General features: G+C 50.4%; 1 protein-coding gene across 7 annotated transcripts in view; it reads left to right on the forward strand.

The window, feature by feature from the left end:
• Nucleotides 1-22,228, forward strand: part of LRRFIP1 (LRR binding FLII interacting protein 1) — a 79,401-nt gene that overhangs the window by 7,937 nt on the left and 49,236 nt on the right. For 5 of the 7 annotated variants that reach the window (XM_019629334.1, XM_019629310.1, XM_019629321.1 and 2 more), the window contains exons 2-7: nucleotides 8,135-8,221; nucleotides 15,134-15,151; nucleotides 18,500-18,547; nucleotides 20,087-20,131; nucleotides 20,622-20,672; nucleotides 22,120-22,158. In XM_019629334.1, coding sequence (XP_019484879.1) covers nucleotides 8,135-8,221; nucleotides 15,134-15,151; nucleotides 18,500-18,547; nucleotides 20,087-20,131; nucleotides 20,622-20,672; nucleotides 22,120-22,158 — 288 coding nt within the window. The remainder of the gene's footprint in view (nucleotides 1-8,134; nucleotides 8,222-15,133; nucleotides 15,152-18,499; nucleotides 18,548-20,086; nucleotides 20,132-20,621; nucleotides 20,673-22,119; nucleotides 22,159-22,228) is intronic. The other 2 variants (XM_019629355.1, XM_019629347.1) reach the window with 2 other exon arrangements.

Consider the following 22,228-nt stretch of genomic DNA (forward strand, 5'->3'; position numbering starts at 1 on the left):
GTGGGGGAGGGCTCACGCGTGCGTGCGTGAGAGTGTGTGTGTGTGTGTGCCCGTGTGCGTGTGTGTGTGCGTGCGTGTGTGTGTGTGCGTGCGCGCGCATGTGCGTGTGTGTGAGAGTGTGTGTGTGTGTGTGCACGCACGCGTGTGTGCATGTGCGTGCGTGTGCGTGCGTGCGTGCCGAGGTTCCAGGCCTGCCCTGTAGGGAGCTGTATTCCTTCATCGTTTGGGGAAAAACCCAGTGGACAGAGGCCCCTGCTTGTTTCTGAACAAACCAGACTTTGTCAACCACTTCACGTTTCAACTAACTGCATGATAGCATTCTTCTTACGTTGACATGAGTGACTTTAAATACATCCTAAACTTTCCCCAGGAGGTTATAAACTGTAGTAATGCCATGTGGCCTGAAAAGAAATCTACTCGTTTTTCAGTTCTGCCTGATTCTACCACCTGGGGGCCACAATGAAAGTGCCTAGTCCATATTAAAACTTCCTCCTGCTTGTGGAGTGCTGCACAGCTGATAGGCTGCTCGTCTCTCTGAACAGCCCCACGTGACACCTGATGAGGAAACAGACCACGAGGTGGCTGTCACTGGGTCCCTCATGGGTGGTCCAAGGCCCAGGCAGGGTCCCTAACGTGTGCTGACAGCCCCCTCCCAACAGCTGTTGCGGAATGGCGGCGCCCACGGCACCGAGCACAGCAGTCATTTGCATGTCAGTAATGTACAGTGAGTGTCCCCTGGGCTCTGCCGGTAGGGAGGTGTCTTCCCGAGCTGTCATTTGGTGCGTTTCCAGCCCTCAGTGCTCTCGTCAGGGCGGAGGAAATGGGAAAGCGCCTCTCGGCCCGTTTCTGAAGAATCGCCCCGGAGCTGAGGCTCATGCACCCCTCCTGGCTGCTGTGTAGGCCTCAGGGGCCCCTGGGTGTCGCTAGAATGAAGAGCAGAAGAAGAGCTTTTCCTGTGACTGCAGCGTGAGGTGTCTTAGGATATAGAAGTCCACGCTCAGCTGAGCCCCAGGAAAGCCTCAAAGCTCAGGACATGTACAGACAGAGCCAGGGTCCCTGGGGGTCGTGAGGGGCTCAGGAAACCAGTGAGTCTGCTTCCTGTAGTGCTTCCGCCCTCTGAGCAGCCGGGGCTTCTGATCCACCAGCGTTCATCACGTTTCTGTTCTCTGGGGTCATCGAGCGGGGACATCCGGCAGTTAAATGGGCAGGGGCCGCAGAGCCCCAGAGGCCACTGGAACTGGGGTGCGGGTGTGTGGCTGGCCCACCCTGGGCAGCATCTCCTGTTGCTTAGGAATCCTCCAGGCCGAGGACAAGCGAGGATGGGAGCCACGTGAGGGCCCGGCTGGGGGACAGGGCACCTCCTGCAGGGCTTTCTCCTGTCCTGGCGAGTAGCTTCTCTTTCTAGTGGGGCTGTTCCAGTTTCCTGACCTCAAGGAAAGGAGCAGCCGTTATCTTTGGAGGACGGCTTTTTATTACAGCCTGGAATTCCCGGTGCTCTGAGCAGGCCTGTCGCGCCCCTGGAAGGAAAGGCGTGCATCTGGCTGTTTATCCCGCAGCCTGTGTGTCCTCCTGTAAAACCCGCTTCCGCTCTGTGGTTGCGTCTGGTACTGGAGCCCATCAGCCCTCGGCAGAGTGCAGGGGCCCATCACTAAAGACACCCTGCTTTGCCGAGACTTCACATAGCTCTCCAGCCTTTGTCCAGCCCGGCTCGGGTCTGTGCCGCCGAGAGGGCGTGTCACAGGCAGAAGTGTCACTGTAGTGGTCTGTCCCCCAGCAGCCTCTGTGCCTCTGCAGCCTGGGCACTGCTGGGCTGCCTCTGAGACCCTGGCTGGGAGGCCCCTGTGAGCTGTAACACTGGTTTAAGGGGCCCTGGGGCTCAGACCTGTGCTCCTCTGTATTTTTAGCATCTCTCATACCATACATATCCATCACCTCAGGTCAGAGTGCTGTCACATGTATCGACAGCCAAATAAAATGTGAGCGTGGACCTTTGCAGTTCAGGGTTCAGCTTTTTAGAATTATAATGAGGCAATTTAGGTGATAAATGGAGTCTTCCCACCCCAGCCATCTCCTCCATCAAAGGGTGCAAACCCCAGTGTCTGTAAAGCTCTGTTTATGGGATTCCGGGCCAGGACGGTAGGATCCTTGGGGGAAGGGCCAGGCCGCGTCCCCTGTAAGGAGATATGGGACCTGGCATTCCAGACCAGCATTCCTGAGAAGGCCAGGGAGCCTGGATCTGGCCAGAGGAGTGCCTGGCTGGGTCAGCCCCTCCCTCCGCTCCGCCCTCACCCTGCAGGCGGCATCTGAACAGAGAAGGGGCACTGGCTTGGGGGGTGGGTGTGGAGGTGGGGTGGGGAGGAATGTGTGCAACACACGGTGGCTTTAGCTGGAGAACCCCAGCCACCTTGCAGCATGAGCATGGTTTCGGCTTGGGGCGCCTTCACTTCCTTTCCCTCCCCTCCCCTCCCTCTTCCTTCCGCCCTTCCTTTAAAAGTTTCTGCTATTTATTGTGAAAACTGTCAAACAATGCAAATGTAGGTGGGATGACAGAAAGCAGAGGTCCCCACACTTGAGCTGTGCCGGCACCCTGGGGACTGCACTTTCTCACCACCCCAGGTTCTGACTCAGGGGGTCTGGCTGGGGCCTCAGATTCTGCTTCTCTGACAGGTCCCAGGTGATGCCTCTGCTGCTGGGGGGGGGGGGGGAGGCGGACGGACACTGTGACAGCCATTGGTTTAATGAGCCCACACCCCACCTTCAGCCCCAACAACTGTCAGCCATTCAGACCACTCCCAGGTTGTAATATTTTAAGGCAAACTTTAGCAAGATCACATCATTTCATCCTTAAATATTTTAGTATGTATCTCAACAGAGGTGACATTGGGCAGAGGTGGGAGACTCGGGGCCCCTTTCAGAGCCCCTTGAGGGGACGGACGAGCTGAAGGCTTGCAGACATCTCTCCCAGTTGGGTCATGTAGGAGACAGCTGCCCGGGACTGCTGGGGGCCGAGCCAACAAGCTACTGGACAGGAGCTGCTGCCGGCCCAGAGCCTGGGGTCGCAGAGAACAAGCTTGGTGCTAAGTCCCCAATGGAGCTGCCAGCGAATCGAGTGGGAGCTAAAGACAGCTCACTGGCAGCTGCCTGGGGAGTGTGCACGGGCTTGTTTCTAAACTTCTGTTCTGAAGCCTGGGCAGGTTATACTTCGTCTCCTAAAGTCCCTACGTCATCACCTTTTCTCCATCCATTGTCATCAGATTGGGAGCTTGGGGGGTGGGCAGTGTGGAGGCATATCCCTTCTCCCAAACCCCCAGGGCCTTGGAGGTAGGGGGTGTTGGAAAGCACGCGTGTGGGTGTGGTTTGCTGGCGTCCTGTGCACCAAAGCTTCTGGGTGTAGCTGGTGGGGGCTGCTTCTCCAGGGCGCTCTGGCTGCTCGGACCACATGGGCCCCCGTGGGGCCTCCTCGGGACCGCGGGCTCCTGGCGCTCCGTGCAGGCCTCACCGCTGTGCTTCAGCCTTCGCGTGCCATTCCGCAGCTCCGCCCATTCCTGTTCAACTTCATGGGCTCGCCTGCCCGGAAACAGCCCCTTCTCGCTTTCTGGGCTTCCTGCTGCCCCCCACACCCCTGTCCCTGCACCCCACATTTCAGCCAGAGTGATTCTTCTAGAACAGAAGTCAGACCTTGCTCTGTTCCTTCTTAAAACCCTACAGTGGTTCCGTGTTCCTTCAAGATAAGGTTCCGGATGCAGGCTGCAGGCGCTGGGCCAGTGCCCCAGGCCCTTGGGACTTCCCACCCTGCCATGTGCCCTGGTCACACACGCCCTAGCCTGGGCTCTCTCCTCTTTGCTCTTCAGGGTTTGACTTAGGGCTCATGTCCTCCAGGAAGCCTTCGCGACACCCAGGATTGGGTTAAGTTCTCTCCCAAAGCAACCTGCTCCCCACTGTAGCACTTGTCACTTAGACACGGTCACTGATTACTTGATCTGCAGCCCCTGAGACTGGGGACCTCAATCGTACTTTGAAAGTCCCTCCCTGGCTGCCTTGAGCCATGCTGTGAGTTGGGATGGCCAGGTTGGTGCCTGCCAGTGAGTGGCAGCCCCCTGCAAGCCAAATACAGAAAGTGAGAGTAAGCGTTGGGAAACCCTTACACGCACTGCCATGGCTGTGACCTCGGCAGGCGAGTTTATGTTGTACAGGAGTGTGGGGCGGTGATGGATTGGTCCTGTGCCACAGAAGCCCCAGCCCGAGGCCACTGGGCCCCAGAACTGCTGCCAACAGTCAGGCCCGGGCCTTACGTGACAGGAATTCGGTTTGCATGTCACCATGGCGACTCTCACTGTCTTGTATCTTTTGTTCATTTAATGATGTGATCATATCAGACATCTCTAGTGACCTCGCAAGGGTCACGTGAGTGATCATTATCTCTTGTGCTCTCTCGGGCTGTTTTGTGTTCTTGGCAACATCAGTGCTTTAGGGTGAGTTGTGTTGTCAAAACTCTGTCATTCTCCTTTTCAGGCTTGTCAGGCCTGTGTCAGGGTGATCCTGCGGATAACTGTCTTGTGCTCATGGAGTTGGCTGTGCACCAGTTTAAATGCTGGCCCACAGACTGCTGGTTGTCAGGTAGCCAGAGGCCCGGAAGCGTTGCTGCCGCCGCTTCCTGTGTTGTGAGCGCTATGCTTTCCACAGCTGAGTCCCACGAGGGTCCCGACAGATGTGGGTGCTTCGTAGGGTGACGAGCGCAGGGATTTAAAACTGTGCTGAAGTACAAATGTACAGTAAGTCCCCGACTTACGAACATTCGCGTTGCAAACTTTCGCAGATAGGAACGGCCCTCGCATTACGAACATTTGTAGATGCAAACACATCGTGGAAGTAGCTCGCATGTGTGAGCTCAGGTGTGGGCCAAATTCCGTCTTGCCCTCCGTCTCCTATGACTGATGGTCCTTCAGCTCCACCGTCTCCCACCTGCCCTCGCTCCTCCAGTTAGTAACGCTCCTGTCCGTTCATTCCACGCGCTCCCCTATATGCCAGTTGCTGTACTGTACCACCATTTTAAGGTAACTGTAAAAGTAAAAATCGTTTGTTTACAGTACTTTTGTGTGTGTGTGTTTAGTTTTTTTATGCTTTACACTGTATATTCCTGTCAGCGGTGTGTAAGACTCACTTTGTGGGACTTACGAACGAGTCGAACTTACGAACAAATCCAACTTATGGCCGTCCTCCCAGAACGGGACTCATCTGTCAGTCGGGACTTAGTGCTATCTCCTTTATAAACTCTGAGGCGAAGGTAGACCACCGCTGAGCTGTCTGCGAGGCTGGCTGGCTCGTGTCCTTATAAGGAATTCATTCTATAACCTGGTTTCATTCACGTGGTTCCTTTACCAACCTAGGCCCATGTCCTTCAAATCAGGGGTTATGTCCTCAGGGACAGGACAGACATGTTGGAGTGGACATGAGGACCACAGGGAAGGGCAGGCCCTGATGGGAGCCTTTTCCTGGGTGGCTGGGGCCTGATGGCACACTGATTTGGAGGCCTGCCCATCTGGTAGGGAGGCCACCCAGGGGGCAGACTACCCACGCCCATAGGGCATCTTGCTTAGCATCTTTGCCCCAGTCCCAGCCTCAACTAGACCCCAGTAAGGTCGGGGTCTGGACGGACAAGCCCCAGACGCCCATCAGGTCACAGAGACACTCACACCATGACCCAGGAGCCACCTCAGCCTCTCACCTTGTATCAGCTGTCTATTGCTGTGTAACAAACTTAGCAGCTAAGATCAACCCGTCTGTTCTCTCACGGTTTCCGTGGGTCAGGACTTTAGGCAAAGCTGAGATGGGCCTCTGCTCAGGGCCTCACAGGGCTGCCGTCGAGGCGTCAGCACCGCGTGCTTTCTAGACCTCAGGCCCTCTTCCGACTCAGGTGGGGGTTGGCAGTGTTCACCTCCCGCTGGGATGGGACTGGGCCCTGTTGGCCTGCTGGCTGCCAGCTGGGTCTGCTCTCAGCTGTTAGACAACGCCCGCATTCCTGGTCATGTGGCCCCCTCACACACACACACACACACATGGCAGCTTGCTCTTTCGAGGCCAGCAGGGTAGTCTCTGACTTCTTGTCTCTTTTTTAAAGGGCTCGCCTGATTAGGTCAGGCCCACCCAGAACTATCTATCTTTTGATTAACTCAGGATCAACTGACGAGTGCCCTTCTTTATTTGTGCATTTCTCTTTGCCGTGTAGTGTAACCCAGTAACGGGAGTGGCATCACCCTACTACTCACGGCGGTGCCCACCCTCAACGGGAGAGGGCTGTGTGGACAGGGGCTGGACTCCTGGGACCACCCTAGAATTCTGCCTGCCATGCTCCGCTCCCCCTCTGTCCCCCTGGCAGCCGCTTTGCCCTTTTTCTCACATTCTCACTCCCCCTCCCCTCTTCCTCCACGCCCAGCCTTCTCTTTTCCCGTTCCCTGCCCCGTTCCTCCTCCCCACCCCCGCTGACCACGACGGGCTGTGGCTGCCTGGTCTACACTGGCCTAGACACTGAGTCAGCAGGCTGGCTGGGGAGCGGCCGCCCTCGGTGTGGACGCGGTCCTCTCTGGCCCGTCCGTGGGGCTCTGGGAAATCGGTGTGGCTGACGTCAGTCTGGGGAACCTTCCCTTCCCCTCCCCTCCAGCTTTGCCCTTCACACCATGCAACACACTGTAGAAAACTGAAAATGAGGAACAAGGCGTCGAAGTTGTGATGCAGCTGTGACTGGTAACACCCCTGATTTGAAGGACCTGGGCCTGGGTTGGTAAAGCAACCACACAGACGAGCCACGTTATAAAATAAATTCCCTATGATGACACAGCCAGCCAACCTCGAAGACAAGATGCACTGTGGTCCATCTTCCCGTGGATTAGAATTTAGAAAGAATAGGAATTTGTCATTTAACACAAGTATGGGGTGAGGAGACGAAAGTCCCTGACACCAGGACCCGCCATCCTGACATGAGCCTGTGGTGCTGGGTGCCGGCTGTGGGGACGCGCTGCACCACCTGACACTTGGGCCACCCTCTGCGTGCCCGCCCCTCTGACCACAGCCGAAGCCTGCTGGCCGTCGCGCATGGCCCCACTTTAAGATTATTTAGGGAGCAGTGAGACGTCTGGAAAAATGTGTCTGTAGAACTGGTGAACGAATTGCAAGTGTACCCCTGAAAAAATTAAGTGGGAAGAAGGAAGGGTTTGTGTGACACCAGAAAACCTGGCCCAGCTACACCTGTGCCACTCCCCTCACCGGCTGCTGTGTCACCTGAAATAGTGAATAAACATGAGATTTGTAAAACGTGCAGCAGCATTCCAGTGCCCAGGTCACTGGCGTTGGTGGGCCCTGATCACGTGTTGTAAATGTCCTCAAACAGAGTGTGGCAGAACAGCCACAAAGGGACGGTTGAATGGAGGCAGCTTGTTTTTAACCTGTGAGTTCTGACAGCTAGAACCGTGCCACTCTGGTCTTACTCCTGGGGAAAGATGGGCTTCCCGCGCTGCAGGTGGTGATGGAGATGCTGAGGGCGGCAGCATGTGGTGAGAGGAGACCGGACAGGAGTTCTGGGAAGCGGGGTGGAGTCCCAGCCCTGTGTCCTCTGGCGCATTTGACAGCCTCTCATGCTCCGCTCCCTGCTCTGTAAAGGCGGGGCTGAGCCAGAGGCCTGGGGGCCTGCCCAGCTCTAATGCTTTACTTCGTGCATTAGTCTGTTGTTGCCCCAGAGGAGGGCAGACTGCCCAGCTCTGCCACTTACAGGCTGTGTGACCTTGGGCAAGTTACTTACCCTCTCTGTGCCTTGGTTCCCTCACCTGTAAACTGGGGGTGGTAACAGTATCTACCTAGTAGAGCTGTTGCAAGGGGTACATGGCATAATATGTATAAACTGTTAGAATAGTGCCCACTGGCATTTAGCAAGGGCTCTGTGAATGGCGGCACTCATTATTACTGTAACTGCTAGGACTGTCACTCCTGATGACCCTTTTAACTCTTAGAAGTCTGTGACACATTACTGTGTATTTATTACAGACGCTGAACAGGGTTTTCTTTCAACAGCACCCTGTGAACCATGTACTGGAAAGGATCTCTGCTGGTCTGTCTTCTAATCACATTTCTGGGTCTGTTTCAGGCGGAGGCCAGGCTCGCGGCGAAGCGTGCAGCCCGCGCCGAGGCCCGCGAGATCAGGATGAAGGAGCTGGAACGGCAGCAAAAGGAGGTAACATGCAGTTCTCCGTTGCTTCTTTTCTCAGGTGTTTTTCTCTGTGGTAGAGTGTGCACACGCAGGGGCACCTATCCATTTGGCGTTGCTCGTGATCAAAACACACTTGTTCCTCTGACTTTCGTTCAAAGTCAGGCCAGGGAGGGTGCATAGCACGGATGCCAGACGTGCCTGCCGCAGACGCCCGGCCTGTGGGATCCGGACACGAGCCTCCTGCACAAAGCCACTTGCCTGCGTGGGTCCTCCCGGCCCGGCTGTCTAGCTGAAAGAGGTGCCGGCTCTGAACTTCAGAGTCTAACTCCTAACCGAGAATCCCCATCCTCTGAACTAAAAACGTGAAAGAAGAAGAGAGGATTCGTTTTTAAACCAACCAGACTGTTTTGTTTAAAAGTTATTTCCTCTGCGGTTTTTATATGTTTTAAGGTTTCATGAAGCCTGAAGCCTGCGTGTGATACAGAATGCAGAATAAACACCATGGGTGAAATAGCTAGGGGAGAAATTGTCCTCCCCTCCCCCGGAAAATGGATGATGTGTTTACACACCTGTTAATGGCGTTTGCTACTTATTTTCATAATCTTGGGCAGGAGCCAGAAGTCACGTGGACAGCCAAGGGCTCTCTAACTGGCAGGCAGAGCAGTGAGCTTTTCTATGACCTTGAAGTCACCTGGGATGTAGCGAGTCCCTGTCCAGGGGCCCCTGGCCTCCTGTGGGCCACACCCTGTGTGAGCACCCACGCCACGTCCCACCCAAAGCTTTTCTTGTTCAGGAGATTTGAATTTAATGTGTTGGAGAGAGGCAGCCAGCCGCCTTCCCCCAGGCTGGTTTTCAGGCAGTCTTGTTTGGTTTGCATCGCCAAATTTGAAAAGTCGGGCCGATGTTTTAAAACTTGTGAGATTTAGATAGAAATCTGTATTTCCAGTGTCTCTTAAAACCAGTGTGAATTCTGCCACACTCCCAAGGTGGCGTTCCCGCCAGGGCGAGGCCCCAGCCACCAGCCCCAGTCCCTCCCGGTCACTCTCTGCCTGTGGAGTTGGTCATTCCTGGTGGGAATGTGTAAGTGGGGAGGGGCACGGCCAGATTTGGGGAGGGGCACTCTTCCTCGTGCTTTGAAGAACGGTCAAAGATTACTAGAAACCCAAGCCCAGGACGTTAGTCGGGCGAGTCCCAGCCATGGAAGGTAGGGGCCACAAGGCAGTCCCTACCATGATGGGGACGGAGGGGACATGGCTCCTTGAGAGACAGGCCACACTACACTCCAGCAGTTGTTGGAAGATGACTGCATTTTAGTTATTACTTGTCCTGTGTTTCCACGTGAGTAAAGACTAAGTAAGTATTCAAAAGTGGGTCCCCCCTTCCCCTCTTTGTTGGAAATACAAATGGAGTTGTAAGCAGACTCTGGTTTTTATGATGTTTTGCCTCCAGAGTTAATTTAGTACTTTAAGTTTTTGTATTTTTTTCTCTTGGTTTACTCAAAGAAGAATGGGGTTAGCATTTTCTCAGGGCCTTCTCCCCAGAATTGCGTTTATCATTTTAGAGTTGGAAATGGACACTCTTGTAGTTGCGTGTTAATTATTTGGACTTTGAAACTTCTTAAAGCCTGGTGATTGACAGGAAGCGCCTCCCCATTCCATTATCTTGGTGAAGGGAGAGGATGAACCCTGATTGATGCCCATCCGTGACCTCCGGGCTTGACGCCAACCAGGAGCTGACCGTTATTCAAGGAAGCAACTCAAGACACGGATAGGGCTGGGGAGAAAAGGAGCAGATCTCGTTTGTTGATCTTCGTCACGTGACTGCCTGACCAAGGAGCCATCCGAGCACCAGGCAGCTTCTGCACTCGGACTCCGGGATAAACCGTGACCCTTGGCGGCCCCCTAAAGGAACGCTGTGTGGCCTAAGCTGCCTTTTAATAATAGATGTTGTGATGACAAGCTGCTTTTTCTTTTTTTTTTTTTAAAGATTTTATGGGGAATTGGGGGAGGGGAACAGTGCTGGGGAATTGGGGGAAGGGGAACAGACAAGTTGCTGTCCTTCTGTTCTTCAGTCTAGTTGTGGAGGATGTTGCTTCACTGGCCCAAGTTGGCACCATCATTGCGCTCTTCCCGGGCGAGGCAGATCAGTCGCCGGCTTCTGGATGGCCGATCACGACGGCTTGAGGGCCGCTCATGCTGGCTGCTGGCTACACACAGTAGCTCATGGCAACCCACTGCAGCAGGGGCTGCAGCAGGGGCTGCAGCCTACGCCATCACCCGCAACTCACGGCAGCCCAGCTTCAGGTCGAGCTGTTGTTCAGCATCTTAGCTGTGGAGGGCGGTGTCCCTGGCCCTCATGTGAGATCCGAACCGGGGCCCTCTGGCGTCCCAAGCCAGTTCTTAACCAATGCACCACTCGGCCGGCCCAAGTTGCTTTTTCAAACTGTCTGATGTCAATGTCTCTTTTGAATATTTCTGTTCGTTCAGTACATGCTTCCAAGCCAACTGGGAGGAGGACCCCGCGAGACCCTCCCCTCTGCTTAGAAACCGGAAGGGCTGGGAGGCATTAGAGTGCTCACACCATGGGCATCAGGGTGCTCACACCGTGGGCGTCAGGGTGCTCACACGTGGCCTTAGGGTGCTCATACGTGGGCTTAGGGTGCTCACGCCATGGGCCCCGTGTCTCGGGATGCATCATCATGTTTGGGGGGGTGTCATTCTCCTGCACCAGGAGCCCCCCACTACTCTCTCAGCGGCTTATCTGGTTTTAATCAGCTTCCCCTGGCTCTCCAACTGTTCCGCCTTTTTTATATTAAGATCTCAAAAGAGTTGTAGAAGAATCTCCCCCAGTTTTTGTTGCCTTGCCAGGTTTTGCCACATTTGATTTAGTTTCAACGCTGAACCTCCTCTCCTCATGTTTGTAAGAATTCCTGGTGGCCTGTGGCTGTCCCTTCAGCTCTGCACCAACAGACTCAGGAGAAAGATGACAGGGGGGCCCTACCTTTGGTTCTCATGAACCTCTTAGTAACCATTTGTAATGTTTCTCACATTTAAGAGAAAGTTACTTTCACCAAAAATGTAAAACTTCTGCAAAATCAAGGCAAAAATGGAGTACGAGTACAGAGTATGTATATGTAGCTGTCTTCCACACCACACATGTAGATAAAATATATTCTATCCTTAATTATGAACAGAATTGATTTAAATACACCCTGGATAACATAAACAGATGCTCACAGAGTTCACTGTAAAAAGTTCTTGATTTAGAAAATAAAAGATTAAGTGGAATTAAGCCAAGAAACCATCTATGTGAACATCCTCCTGTAAAAACCAAGCACGGTTTCTCCCTTTGAGTCACAGGAAGTCTTCTGTTTCATTTTAATTCAGCAACATCAGAGTAATCCTGCTTTTCAAACAGCAGAAATGCAACTGTTACCCAAAGATGGGAAACTTTAAGCCTTGGCCATTTAGCTTTGGTAGCATAGAATGGGGGCGCGGCATTAGGAGGGGGCCTTGGTAGCTCTCACCGCCCCTCGAGGCAGCCCCATTGGGCACACAGGGAAGGGGAGCCCCAAGGAGGTAACCCCTCATGCTGGGGGTAGCAGGTGGTGGCACCGATATTCTGACCCAGGCTGAGCACTGGTCAAGCCCTGCTCCTGGGCAGTGTGATCCGCTCGGGTGTTTGCTGCCAGCTGGGGACCTGGGGCTTTGCAGCAGCCCTACACACATGTTAGATGGCATTAGAATGGTGAAAGTCTTCATTCTAACAGTATGTTTCACTTTCATAGTAAAGACACTGAAATGGTTCACAGGAATCAGAGTCCGGGGACTGTCTCCCACACAGACAGTTGGGTGATTTGGGTCCTGTCAGCATTCAGGTCCCCAGCAGCATGCTGTCAGACACGAGGCAAGGCTGCCACGTGTGGGTTTGAGCTGGGAGAGGACCAGGAGGACAGCCCGGCTTCGCTGTGAGAAAGCACCTTGGGTGACATTACCTTATCCGTCCTGTGCTCACACTCCTCGGGGACAGGCAGTGACACAGTGGAGGCACCTTCTCTGCTGCACTCCAGCTCCTCCTGGGGTCAGGTCCAGGCCTGGTGACCGGCCCCACACTGAGCGGTCAGGGTGAGCAGTGACAACCCGCTGTGTGTTCAGGAGGAAGGAGACAGACGAACTCTGGTCAGCACAGCAAGTGAGGACGAAGCCTGGGTGGCAAGAAGCCATCCTTGGGAAGAGAGCAGAGCGGGCAGGGGTGCAGGACGGGGGCCGAGGCCCTGGCTTGTCCCAGGGTTTAGAGCGATCTAACTAGCCCAGCAGCAGCTCTGACTTACACAGACAACAATTTTGCTGTCATAGATTTAGGGTCTCTGAAATATGAGAATGGTGCTATTTAGAGTTTATGTCTGCTTCTTCAAAAAAGAAATCTGAAAGGTTTTAAAAATAAAATAGAGGAATCTTTTATTAGTAGTCCAAAAGGACTGGGGGTGGGGGCAGAGCAGAGGGGCCCAGCGGGGACTTCCTGGAGCCCCTGACATTGGCTGCACTGGGCCTGGTACTGTCACTTACAGTCGGTGAGGGGGCACTTCCGAGGTGTAGTTACAGCTGAGCCGATCAGACCTTAATCGATAGTTTTACCCCCAGCTCAGAAAATAGCCGAGCCGAGATTGGAATCTAGATCTGAGAAAGCTGCAGAGCTTCTGGTCTTCCCTGTACACACTCTGCCTCAAAAGCAGAAGGGTCATCCGCGATCACAGGGCAGAGTCGGCATGGTAACTGTGGATGAGAATTGGCGGTGAGCGGCGAGCATGCAGGCACTTGCCGCAGAGGGGAAGGAATGAGCCGCGTAATCTTAGTCACTTTACGAGTGGAAGCACACCTTGAAAAACAAGTTTTGTTCCTTGGGATGAACTTGAGACACAGTGTAATCAACACAAAACAGGCAACTTTGTCGGCAAGACTTTTCCAAGGACACGGAGGCAGTAGCTGTTCGGCTGCTGTTTCTGCTTGGACCCCAGTCCGAGTGGGGGTGGGGAGTGTACACGCGTGTGCACCTGCATACACGTGAACGGTTGTGTGCACATCTAGCGAGAAGAGTGCTCGAAGCTTCAGCTTAGGGGCGTGCTCTGGGGACTCCGGGAGGGGTGCAGACAGCACCGCCCAGCGTCTCCCCTGCGTGTTATTACAGGAGCTCACCCAGGGCGAGCTCTTACAACCTCGTAGCCTGGCCCCTGGCATTTTCAGTTGTTCATTAAGTGGGAACGAATGTGCTTTGGAAGAGCGGTGTTGCCCTAGTAGGGCTGATGTTTTGGTGTAAAACTTGAGAAATAGGATCCTGTCTTCCTCAGGTGACGAGCCAGCCGTCTCCACACAGGTGTTTCTGAGAAGCGAGGCTTTCCTTGAGAAGGAGGTCAGGTCAGCTGAAGTGATGCCTGGAGGAGCTGGGGGTGCAGACCAGGAAGCTGGTGACACTGTTTGGGGGGTTTTGGAGGTGGGCTTTGGTTGAAGCCACACTAGGGTCTTCCGAGGGGAACATGGAGTGTGCGCAGAGAGGAGAGCAGAGCAGAGCGAGCCGTGTATGAGGAATGCAGGCCTGTGAACTGGCTGTGGGTTGACCAACCGCCCTGGCCAGCCCCACCGCCTGCAGGGGCCCATTGCACCCGCTGTAGTGGTTCTTGTCACCAGTGCAGGGAGTGGGACCCGACTACCATGCTTCCCTGAAAATAAGACCGGGTCTTATATTAATTTTCACTCCAAAGGACGCATTTTATTCATTTATTCACATACAAAAATCTACATTTATTCAAATACAGTATGTCTGGCTGACAGTCTTAACTGGGGCTTATTTGGGGGTAGGGCTTATATTACGAGCACCCTGAAAATCATTCTAGGGCTTATTTTCCCAGTTAGGTCTTATTTTCGGGGAAACACGGTATGTTAGCCATGCTTTGGGAGCTGTTTAAAAGGATGGTGAGGACCCATTAAGGAAGAAGAGTGTGTAGGGAACTTCACGGGAACCTTTTACTGCGTATGAGAACCCACACTACTAACAGGAAAAAATGGCAGCGTGGTGGTCAGGGTGCATCTCGTTCATTGCTACCGGCCAGATACACAGTGTGTTGGAGATGCGGCGTTTTATACAGTTGTGGTGTTGAGTATATTCACCTGTATATTCACCTGTGCTCTCACCCACAGAAGGCTAGAAGAGCCAAGTTTTTTAATCTCACAGTTTGGCTGTGCTTTGAACGATGTCTGACTCAGTGTTTTATCGAATGAATGAATGAATGAATGAGTGAACAAATGAATGAAGCAGATATCTCAGTCTCACCTAGTGATGCCTACAAAAGTAGGAGAAATTTCTGAAGCAAGCTGATAAGTCCAAGTATGATAATAAGCTTTTTTTTAAAAAAAAAATGCTTGTTAGATTCTCGCAAGCACTCTGTGTAGCTGGACTCTTCCTGGTATTCTGTTTATATCCACAGGACACAATATGAAAGCATCTTTTATGCTGTTTGTGAATTTGACTGATTGACTTTCCAATTAAGTTTCTGTGCCTTTTTTTGTTGTTGTTGTTACACTTTTATCGCTGTGGACAGAAATTTTCAATTGAAGATGAACTACTGTTTCGCATTTGTGGTAACAGGACGTGCAGACTAATGTCATACAGACATTAGGTCACAGCAGGACTCTGGGAGAGGACATTTGCCCGTGGTTCACCAGTGTATCTAAAAAAGAATGTCAAATAAGTTACTAAGTTACTGGTTCTTTTAATGAGACTTCAAAAGTTTTTTTATTCATGTTTTACCAATTATTCACAGGTGTTTTTCCAATATGGCTTTCCTTCATATTTCTAGGTACTTACTGAACCTTTCTCTCTGATGTTTCTACTCCTTTAATTGGATTTTCTGTCTCTTTTTCTGTTTCTCTTGCCCTTCTCTAGATCTATCAGGTTCAAAAGGTAGGCTCCTCCTTCTTTATTTTCTTATTTGCATGTACTGTTACAGTTTTTCCTTGCCAAGGGCCTGGTCACCTTTCAGAAATAATGCCTGTCACTGAAAATACATGGAAGTTCTTACTGCTGCTTCTACTATTTGTTTATGAATTGATGTGAACAAAATGCTTATTTAAGTCCCCACTTCTGTCTCTGCGAAAAGCAACTAACTGTCCATCAGGCACACTTGTGTGTACTGAATGCTTTTCTGATCTCCGTTTTTCTCAAGAAATTTGAAAATTGTGTCTTTGAGGAAAAAAATGAATTCTAAGAGAGAATTAAGTCACATTTCAGAATTTTGGAAACCTTTTGAAATCAGATATTTAAAGAGAAAAATTATCCTTCCATATAATTTTATTAGAAGACTTTTCAAATGTCAATGCAAATTACCATACATTAAGAGATTATTACATACTATTAAAAAATCTGAGTGAAAAAAAAGACGATGACATAACAATCCAATCCAATAGCTTAAAATACCCTGCCTGCTCTCCATACTATTCAGAGCGCTAATGCGCATCTGTTTCCTAGTATTTTGTGGAAGCAGTTGAAGTTCAGAAATAAATACACCGAGCAGGCCAGACACGGAAAATACAAAGAAAAACAACCCAGTCAGTGATTCCTGATTCAGCGCTAATGAAGGAAGGAGTGAGCAGTTTCTGAGCATTTATGGAATGTACACAGTGGCTTTTTCCCATAAATGAATTTAGTTTGTTACGTATGACACCTATTACAGTTTCTTTTCTAAAATTTATTTAGTTTCTAGATAAAGAACAACAATGTTTCTCTTTTAGAGCTAAGGAAAAAATCAAAACAAGGTAACTTAATTTCAGAGGTTAGAGGTTAGGCCCTTTAAACACACTATCAGTAAATTTAAAATTCTATCCTTGAATTCCTGTACTAGTTATAGACCTGGATTGCCTTTGCTTCCTGCCACCCCCCTGCCCACTGTCAGTTAGGAAGGCACCAGAGTCTATTGTACTTTGCTCATGTTTGTAGGGGTCAAGTATTGAAATGTGTATTGAGGCTAGAGCCCAATCACACTTCCAGTCTCGGTAAGAATTGAACAGGTAACAGTGAAGGCTGGCACGGTTGGGAACCCTTGCTGTGACTGACAGAGCAGGGCGTCAGTGTCCAAATCAGTGTCCAAAGCCTAGATAGCAGACTGTCAGGCCTTTTCCACTCTGACTCATTCATTTCTTACCTGATCGCTGTTACTTTATTTTTAGTAACTCACCAAGGATACACTGTTAGAACTTTGTCAGAATGGTAACTTGCTTACAAAGTAAAACTAGTCCTCAGAGGAAAAGCAGATACACATTTTATAATAAAGATGGGTCCAAGGTCAGGGAAGCCTTCCCTTGTCACTAAGATTTGTGACAACGAAAAGGAGGCAGGAAAACACTCCCTCCCAGCCCACTGGCTATTGTGTGTGATGGTTTCCCATCTATTGAATCAAAGCTATTTCTGAAAGTCAAGTACCTTGTGCATCAGTCTGGCTCTGCCCCCTCCCCGCCCTTCCCCAACCCCCTGCATGACTCACTCCTAATCATAGTAGTTTACTTTTGAAATACTGTCTGCTTTCTGGAGTTTGCTGTGTTGGCCTGCTCCTAACATCAGAACTGCTGGTTAACTGCACTTGCTGTGGGTGGGGGCCGTCTCCCCCTGAGCAACGACATGGAGCTGTAGCTAGAGTTACAGCAGCTGGTTACAAGGCCACCCATGCACTAGATGGAAGATCTGGAGGACTGGTTCTTATTTTTATCATGAAAGGAGCAATGGGTAGCTGCAGTGCTTGATATGGGTATAAGATTGGCAGAAAGGAGAATATGAAAACAGAAAAGCCGATAACGGAGACCTCTTTTGGAATTTAAACCATTTTTTGTGAATGTATATAGGCCCTCATCCTTTTATAAACCCCGTTTTCTTTCTAACTTTGTAATTAAGTCGTGAGATAAAGGAGGGTTGATGGCATCACATTTTGCATATCTGGAATTTGACAGTGAGAGTGGGGCGTTAATTGAATGCAAAATAGCTTTAAGCTGTTGCATTTCACTTAAATTGATGTGAAAACATGACTGGAAAGGGTTTACTTTTATTTGCTTTCTCAATTTATAGTCGAGGGAAAGTACCTTACAGAAAAAGATGTGGTGCATATACTTTTGATACTATAGTTCAGTATTGGTTGAATTTTTGAAACATTGTTAAACTCTCCCTCCTGGTTATTTCCTCTTCCAATTTTCTACCTACACCATCTCTAACGGAAGGGGCAAGACCACCAGAGAGCCAGCCTTTAAATCTGGCCACCCTTCAAAATAAACAGAGACTAAACCAAACATAGCGGCAGCATGTTTTGGTGGTGGTAAAACAGTTTCCAAAATTGTCTCACACTTCTCGCACCCAGTTTTTTCCTTCTGATTATAAGATTTTACTTTGTAAAGAGGAAATTCACATCTATTACATGATACGGAGGTTTGGTTGGTGGGTCCTTGATTTTCTCACTGGAAATTGAGAGGTAAGTGAAGAGAAAAAAGCCCAGACGCCATTATTGGAGCGACACCTGGGTTCCCACCTGACTTTGGAGTTAACTATTTAGTAACAGTAATAGCCATTCTGAATCTGCTTGTCTCATTCTAAATTGGACCCTTGTGGGCTAGACGAGCCAGGTGAAAGCACGGAGGCATTAGCTAAAGAAACACGCAGAGCATAGCTTAGGAATGTAATTTTTTCGCTTGCAAAGGCCTCTCTGTGGGCCCCTCAGTCGCCCTTCCCTCAGTGGCTGTAAAGACACCCCCAAATTCCTCAAGTCTGCTGGACCTAAATTTAGCACAGATATCAGGTAGTGGGAGCAAGTGCACCAGAAACCCCGGGGTGAGCAGAGCCGCTCCCCGTTTCCCCTAGGTTTCCTTATTCCTTTTGCAGCGACCCCGGAATGGCTCCCAGCTTCCATGCCTCCAGAACAGAGCCCATGCCTGCCATGCGCTTGCTGGAGGTTTGAACCGCTTCACGGAGGGCTCACAATGCCACCCGGCTGCTTATGCCTGGCCTCTACGGAGGCCGCCCCTCGCCCCCTGAGTGCTCTGTCCTGGGCTCCCTGGGCGTGCCCGCGGGAGAGTGGGCTGGGCCTGGTCTGTCCTCCCCGGCCCCTGCTACCTGGGTGGCACTGACCCTGCAGGACCCGGAGCTGTTGCTACTGCTTTGTCTTGGCGTGTCACCCTCACTGTGTGGCTTGGGCAGCAGCTCAGAAATGCATGTCGGAACAGTTCCTTATTACATTTCACTTCTTGCCTAATTTTCTTTCCCTTCTGTCTATAGAAATATTATGGGCTGGATACAAAATGGGGTGACATCGAGCAGTGGATGGTAGGCGTTGAATATGATTTTAAGATACTTCCATGAGTTATAATTTGATTCTTACACAGTTTAATTACACAGATAGATTCCTGTTGCACCATAATTTCATCCCGAGAGGCTTCTTCCGGGACTTGTGCATCTGGCCTGGTTGGTTCCATCCCGTTTGAGGCCTGGTTGGACCGGCCCTGGCCAGGCATTTGGTCTGGTCTGTTCAGTAGCAGCTGACTCCTGGAGTGTCCAGGCGGGCGTTTGTGGAGGTCTCTGACCTCCGGGGCAGGGGACTGTCCGCTAGGGACATGTGACCCGGGCGTGTGTCCCCAGCATGAGAACTTCCGTTGCCAGCCCACCTCACCAGAATCTACTTGGAACTGAGAGGTCACATGCTCTGTTTCCATCATTCACGATTACAGCCACCTGCCTGTCACCCTCATTCCGACCTTTGTCCATCTTCACTGTCAGGTCCCCCTCCCCCCACCCACCCACTGTGCCCACAGAAACCACTCACTGTCTTTGGGTGAGAAAATGCCTTCTCACTATTTTCCCAGAGCAGCTTCTAGTTCACCCTACGTCAGTACACAGCTGGCTGACCCCTAATGACACCCCGTCCTGACGACCCTCCCGGGACGCGATGGTGCCCCACGCACGGCGTGAGGCCTCAGAAGAGGCAGCACTCTGCTTGCTTCACTCCCTCCCTCGTTAATTCACGCACCCGAGTGCACTCTGCCTCTTCCTGACCCTGTCACTGGCCTCCTGACCATCGTCACATACCTTTAGCATTTGAGAACCGTGTCCTCTTAAATGTCCCTTATACATAAAATAACCCAAGGAAATGTAAAATTACCTCCTCACAGCTTACTTACCTGTGTAAAATATCAAAGACAAGAGTTCTGAGAACAAAGAGCACACATTCCTCCCCTAAAACATGAGTCACCCCAACCTTCACTCCGTGTAAGCCGTCATTTTAGGCTTACACAGCACAGGCGAGTGTGTTTGGTATCACCTCTTAAGACGCAGTTAAAAGGTGCGTCGTTGTTTTCTGTACCACCAAGAAAGGGAAATGCTTCTAATTAGAACTGTGAGCCACTTTGGCATAAGGTGTACCCCAGCCTCAGCGATGCCCAAATGTGAAAAACTGGGGGCATCTCGGAACGCTCAGAATGCAGCGGGGAGCATGCCACCTGTTGGACCTCTGATTCCCGAGGGGAGGAGAATAGGGTTCTGAACGTGAGAGAGAAAAGGGTGGATGTAGATGGCCCAGACTACAGCACTTAGAAAAAAATTAAGACGCAGCTTCTCCTCCAACACACACTTGTTTTTAAAGGCGAAATGAAATATGCCAATTATTTGCATGCTTAAATAGAAGAAAACATTTCGTCCGTTAGAGGAAAACATTTCTCCCCAGTGATGTAAGTGAAGGCTTTACGCAAAGACAAAGAGAATGTTTGTTTGACATTTATACCAGAAATAACTGTGCCAGCGGGACACGGCGGGACCGCCCGAGGCTTGTCGGCTGTCTGTCTAACCTTGTGTCCTTTTTCTCTTCGGTAGGAAGACAGTGAGCGCTATTCACGTAGACCCAGGAGAAACACGTCGGTCAGTACGCGTTCATTCTGAGCGAAATCTAACCTGTATTTTTAGTGATGTGATATATACATGAATATCTTAGTGATGTTTATTAAAGAGATTCACTAAAACTGATGTTATTCCCTAAACAAAGACCATGAACTCAGCTCTTAGCATTTTGACCTAACTTGGGTGGGGAGACAGGGTTTGGGAGATGTCGGAGTATTAATATATTCCTGATGGTTTTGGTGCTGCTTTTGCAATCAAATACCCATGACTACTTCACAGAGTCATGCGTACCAGCGAAGTGAATGACAGCACTTGAATGAAATTAATTGAAAGCCGTTTTATCCAGAAACAGCCCTCCGTAAACAGAGGCGCACAAACACAGCCCATCGGCCGGGACCTCGGCTCAGGTCCACTGAGATTTTTCTGGGGCTCCTGAGGGGCCCCACTTGCTGTTGGTCTCTCTCTGTGTTACGTGGTCACTTCATGCTTGTCTCACCTTTTCTCTCACTAGGCTTCTGATGAAGATGAACGCATGTCAGTGGGTAGTCGCGGAAGCCTGAGGGTCAGTAACCTGCATGGTTCGGTTGATGGTCCAAGCGCTTTGCTTTGTCATCCCTGCATTCCTCCTTCTCATTCACTGCCCCTGGCGTCTTGGGGTCAATCTCCTACTGCCAGGATGCTTGTTTAAAATACAGTCAGTGGCAGGCTGTTTCCTTGTTGTTGTAGAGAGATTATTAATAAGCATAAGTATTAATAAGGCACTTCTGTTGTGTCTTTCTCCCAAGAGTGGAAGTCGTAATTTTTTTTTTAATGTATTTGTCCACATCACAAAATGGCCACGCCTGGTTTGAGTTGTGAGAAAGGAGCATGTGAAGGCACAGCTGTTAGTCATGTCCTATTTCACATACTCCTCAATCGAATTTGAATCTCAGGGAAAATAACCGTAAGTTAAAACAACTCCTATGCAGCGGTGTTGTGCGTGGCTTCTTGAAAGCTGCGGTGGGCTGCCTGGTGGAAAGCGGAGCAGATTGGATCCGCAAGGCCTGTGTCTGCCCACCCTCAGGAAACCTTTCTTCCCCTTGATGAAATCTCTTCATCTCCTCAGCTTCATGCTTTATAAACCCAAATATGTGTTTTTCCATAAACGTTCCCATAATATCAGTAATTATCTTTGAAAACATCGTGTGCTTTGAGCAGTGAGATAGAGAAGCTGTGTGTTTGTCAGTAAATTAATCTTGGCATGCCAGTTTCGTTTACGATGCAGTTACAAGTCCATGTCCCTGCTGATAATAATTAGGTCTCAAGGCAGCCACCGCATTTTACCTACTGACCCCACAGAGCAGGAGGCTCGTTTTCATCACCATGACAATAAAATCATAATACCACTCGACAATAAAATCATAATACCACTCCTAGACTTCTTGTAGAGGCGCTCAGTGTGCCTTTAATTTGGCTGTTTGTAACAGTAAACCCTGATGGTGATACATTGTTGTTTGTTGTGCTGTTGGGCAATTGTTGTCAGGGTCCTTGCACAGCCAAAGGCAGATCCACAGTGAATTTGCTAGAAAGTTCCAGTTCAGATGTGAAGTCAGCAAAAGAGGCTCTTAGCCCTATGTCACAGTTCCACGCCAGAGGAAGTAAGATTTATGTAACCAAAAACATTATAAATGCCACACTCACTTTGCAGAATCTGTGGATAACACCCAGAAGCTGAGCTGTCGCGTATAGGCTCAGGAGAAGGTTTAATATTTTGTAGAGAAGGAAATAAAATTGCTTAGCCTGCTTCAGATCTTAGGAATTACAGCAGCATTTGCCTTGGAGGTTTTATTGAATGTATTGGATTTTATGCTGGCAGTCATTCTAATGTAGTTCCTTTTGCAGATACACATGAGATTTTGTTAAGATTTTAAATATTGCCTATTTTGTTTTTGCTGCGATTTACTTAGATTTTTTTAACTGATTTTGGCAACTCTGTTTTCTGTTTTTCTCTTCTATCCTTACTTTGACAGTTGCAGCCCGACTTGGAGTCTGGGGGTCCCTACACCTGGGTGAGATGGTTGGATAGACTTGCCATGTGATCGATCCTAACAGTGTTGTGTGACAGATAATAACCAGCCG

This window comes from Hipposideros armiger, unplaced genomic scaffold (assembly GCF_001890085.2).
Source record: "Hipposideros armiger isolate ML-2016 unplaced genomic scaffold, ASM189008v1 scaffold_17, whole genome shotgun sequence".
NCBI lineage: Eukaryota > Metazoa > Chordata > Mammalia > Chiroptera > Hipposideridae > Hipposideros > Hipposideros armiger.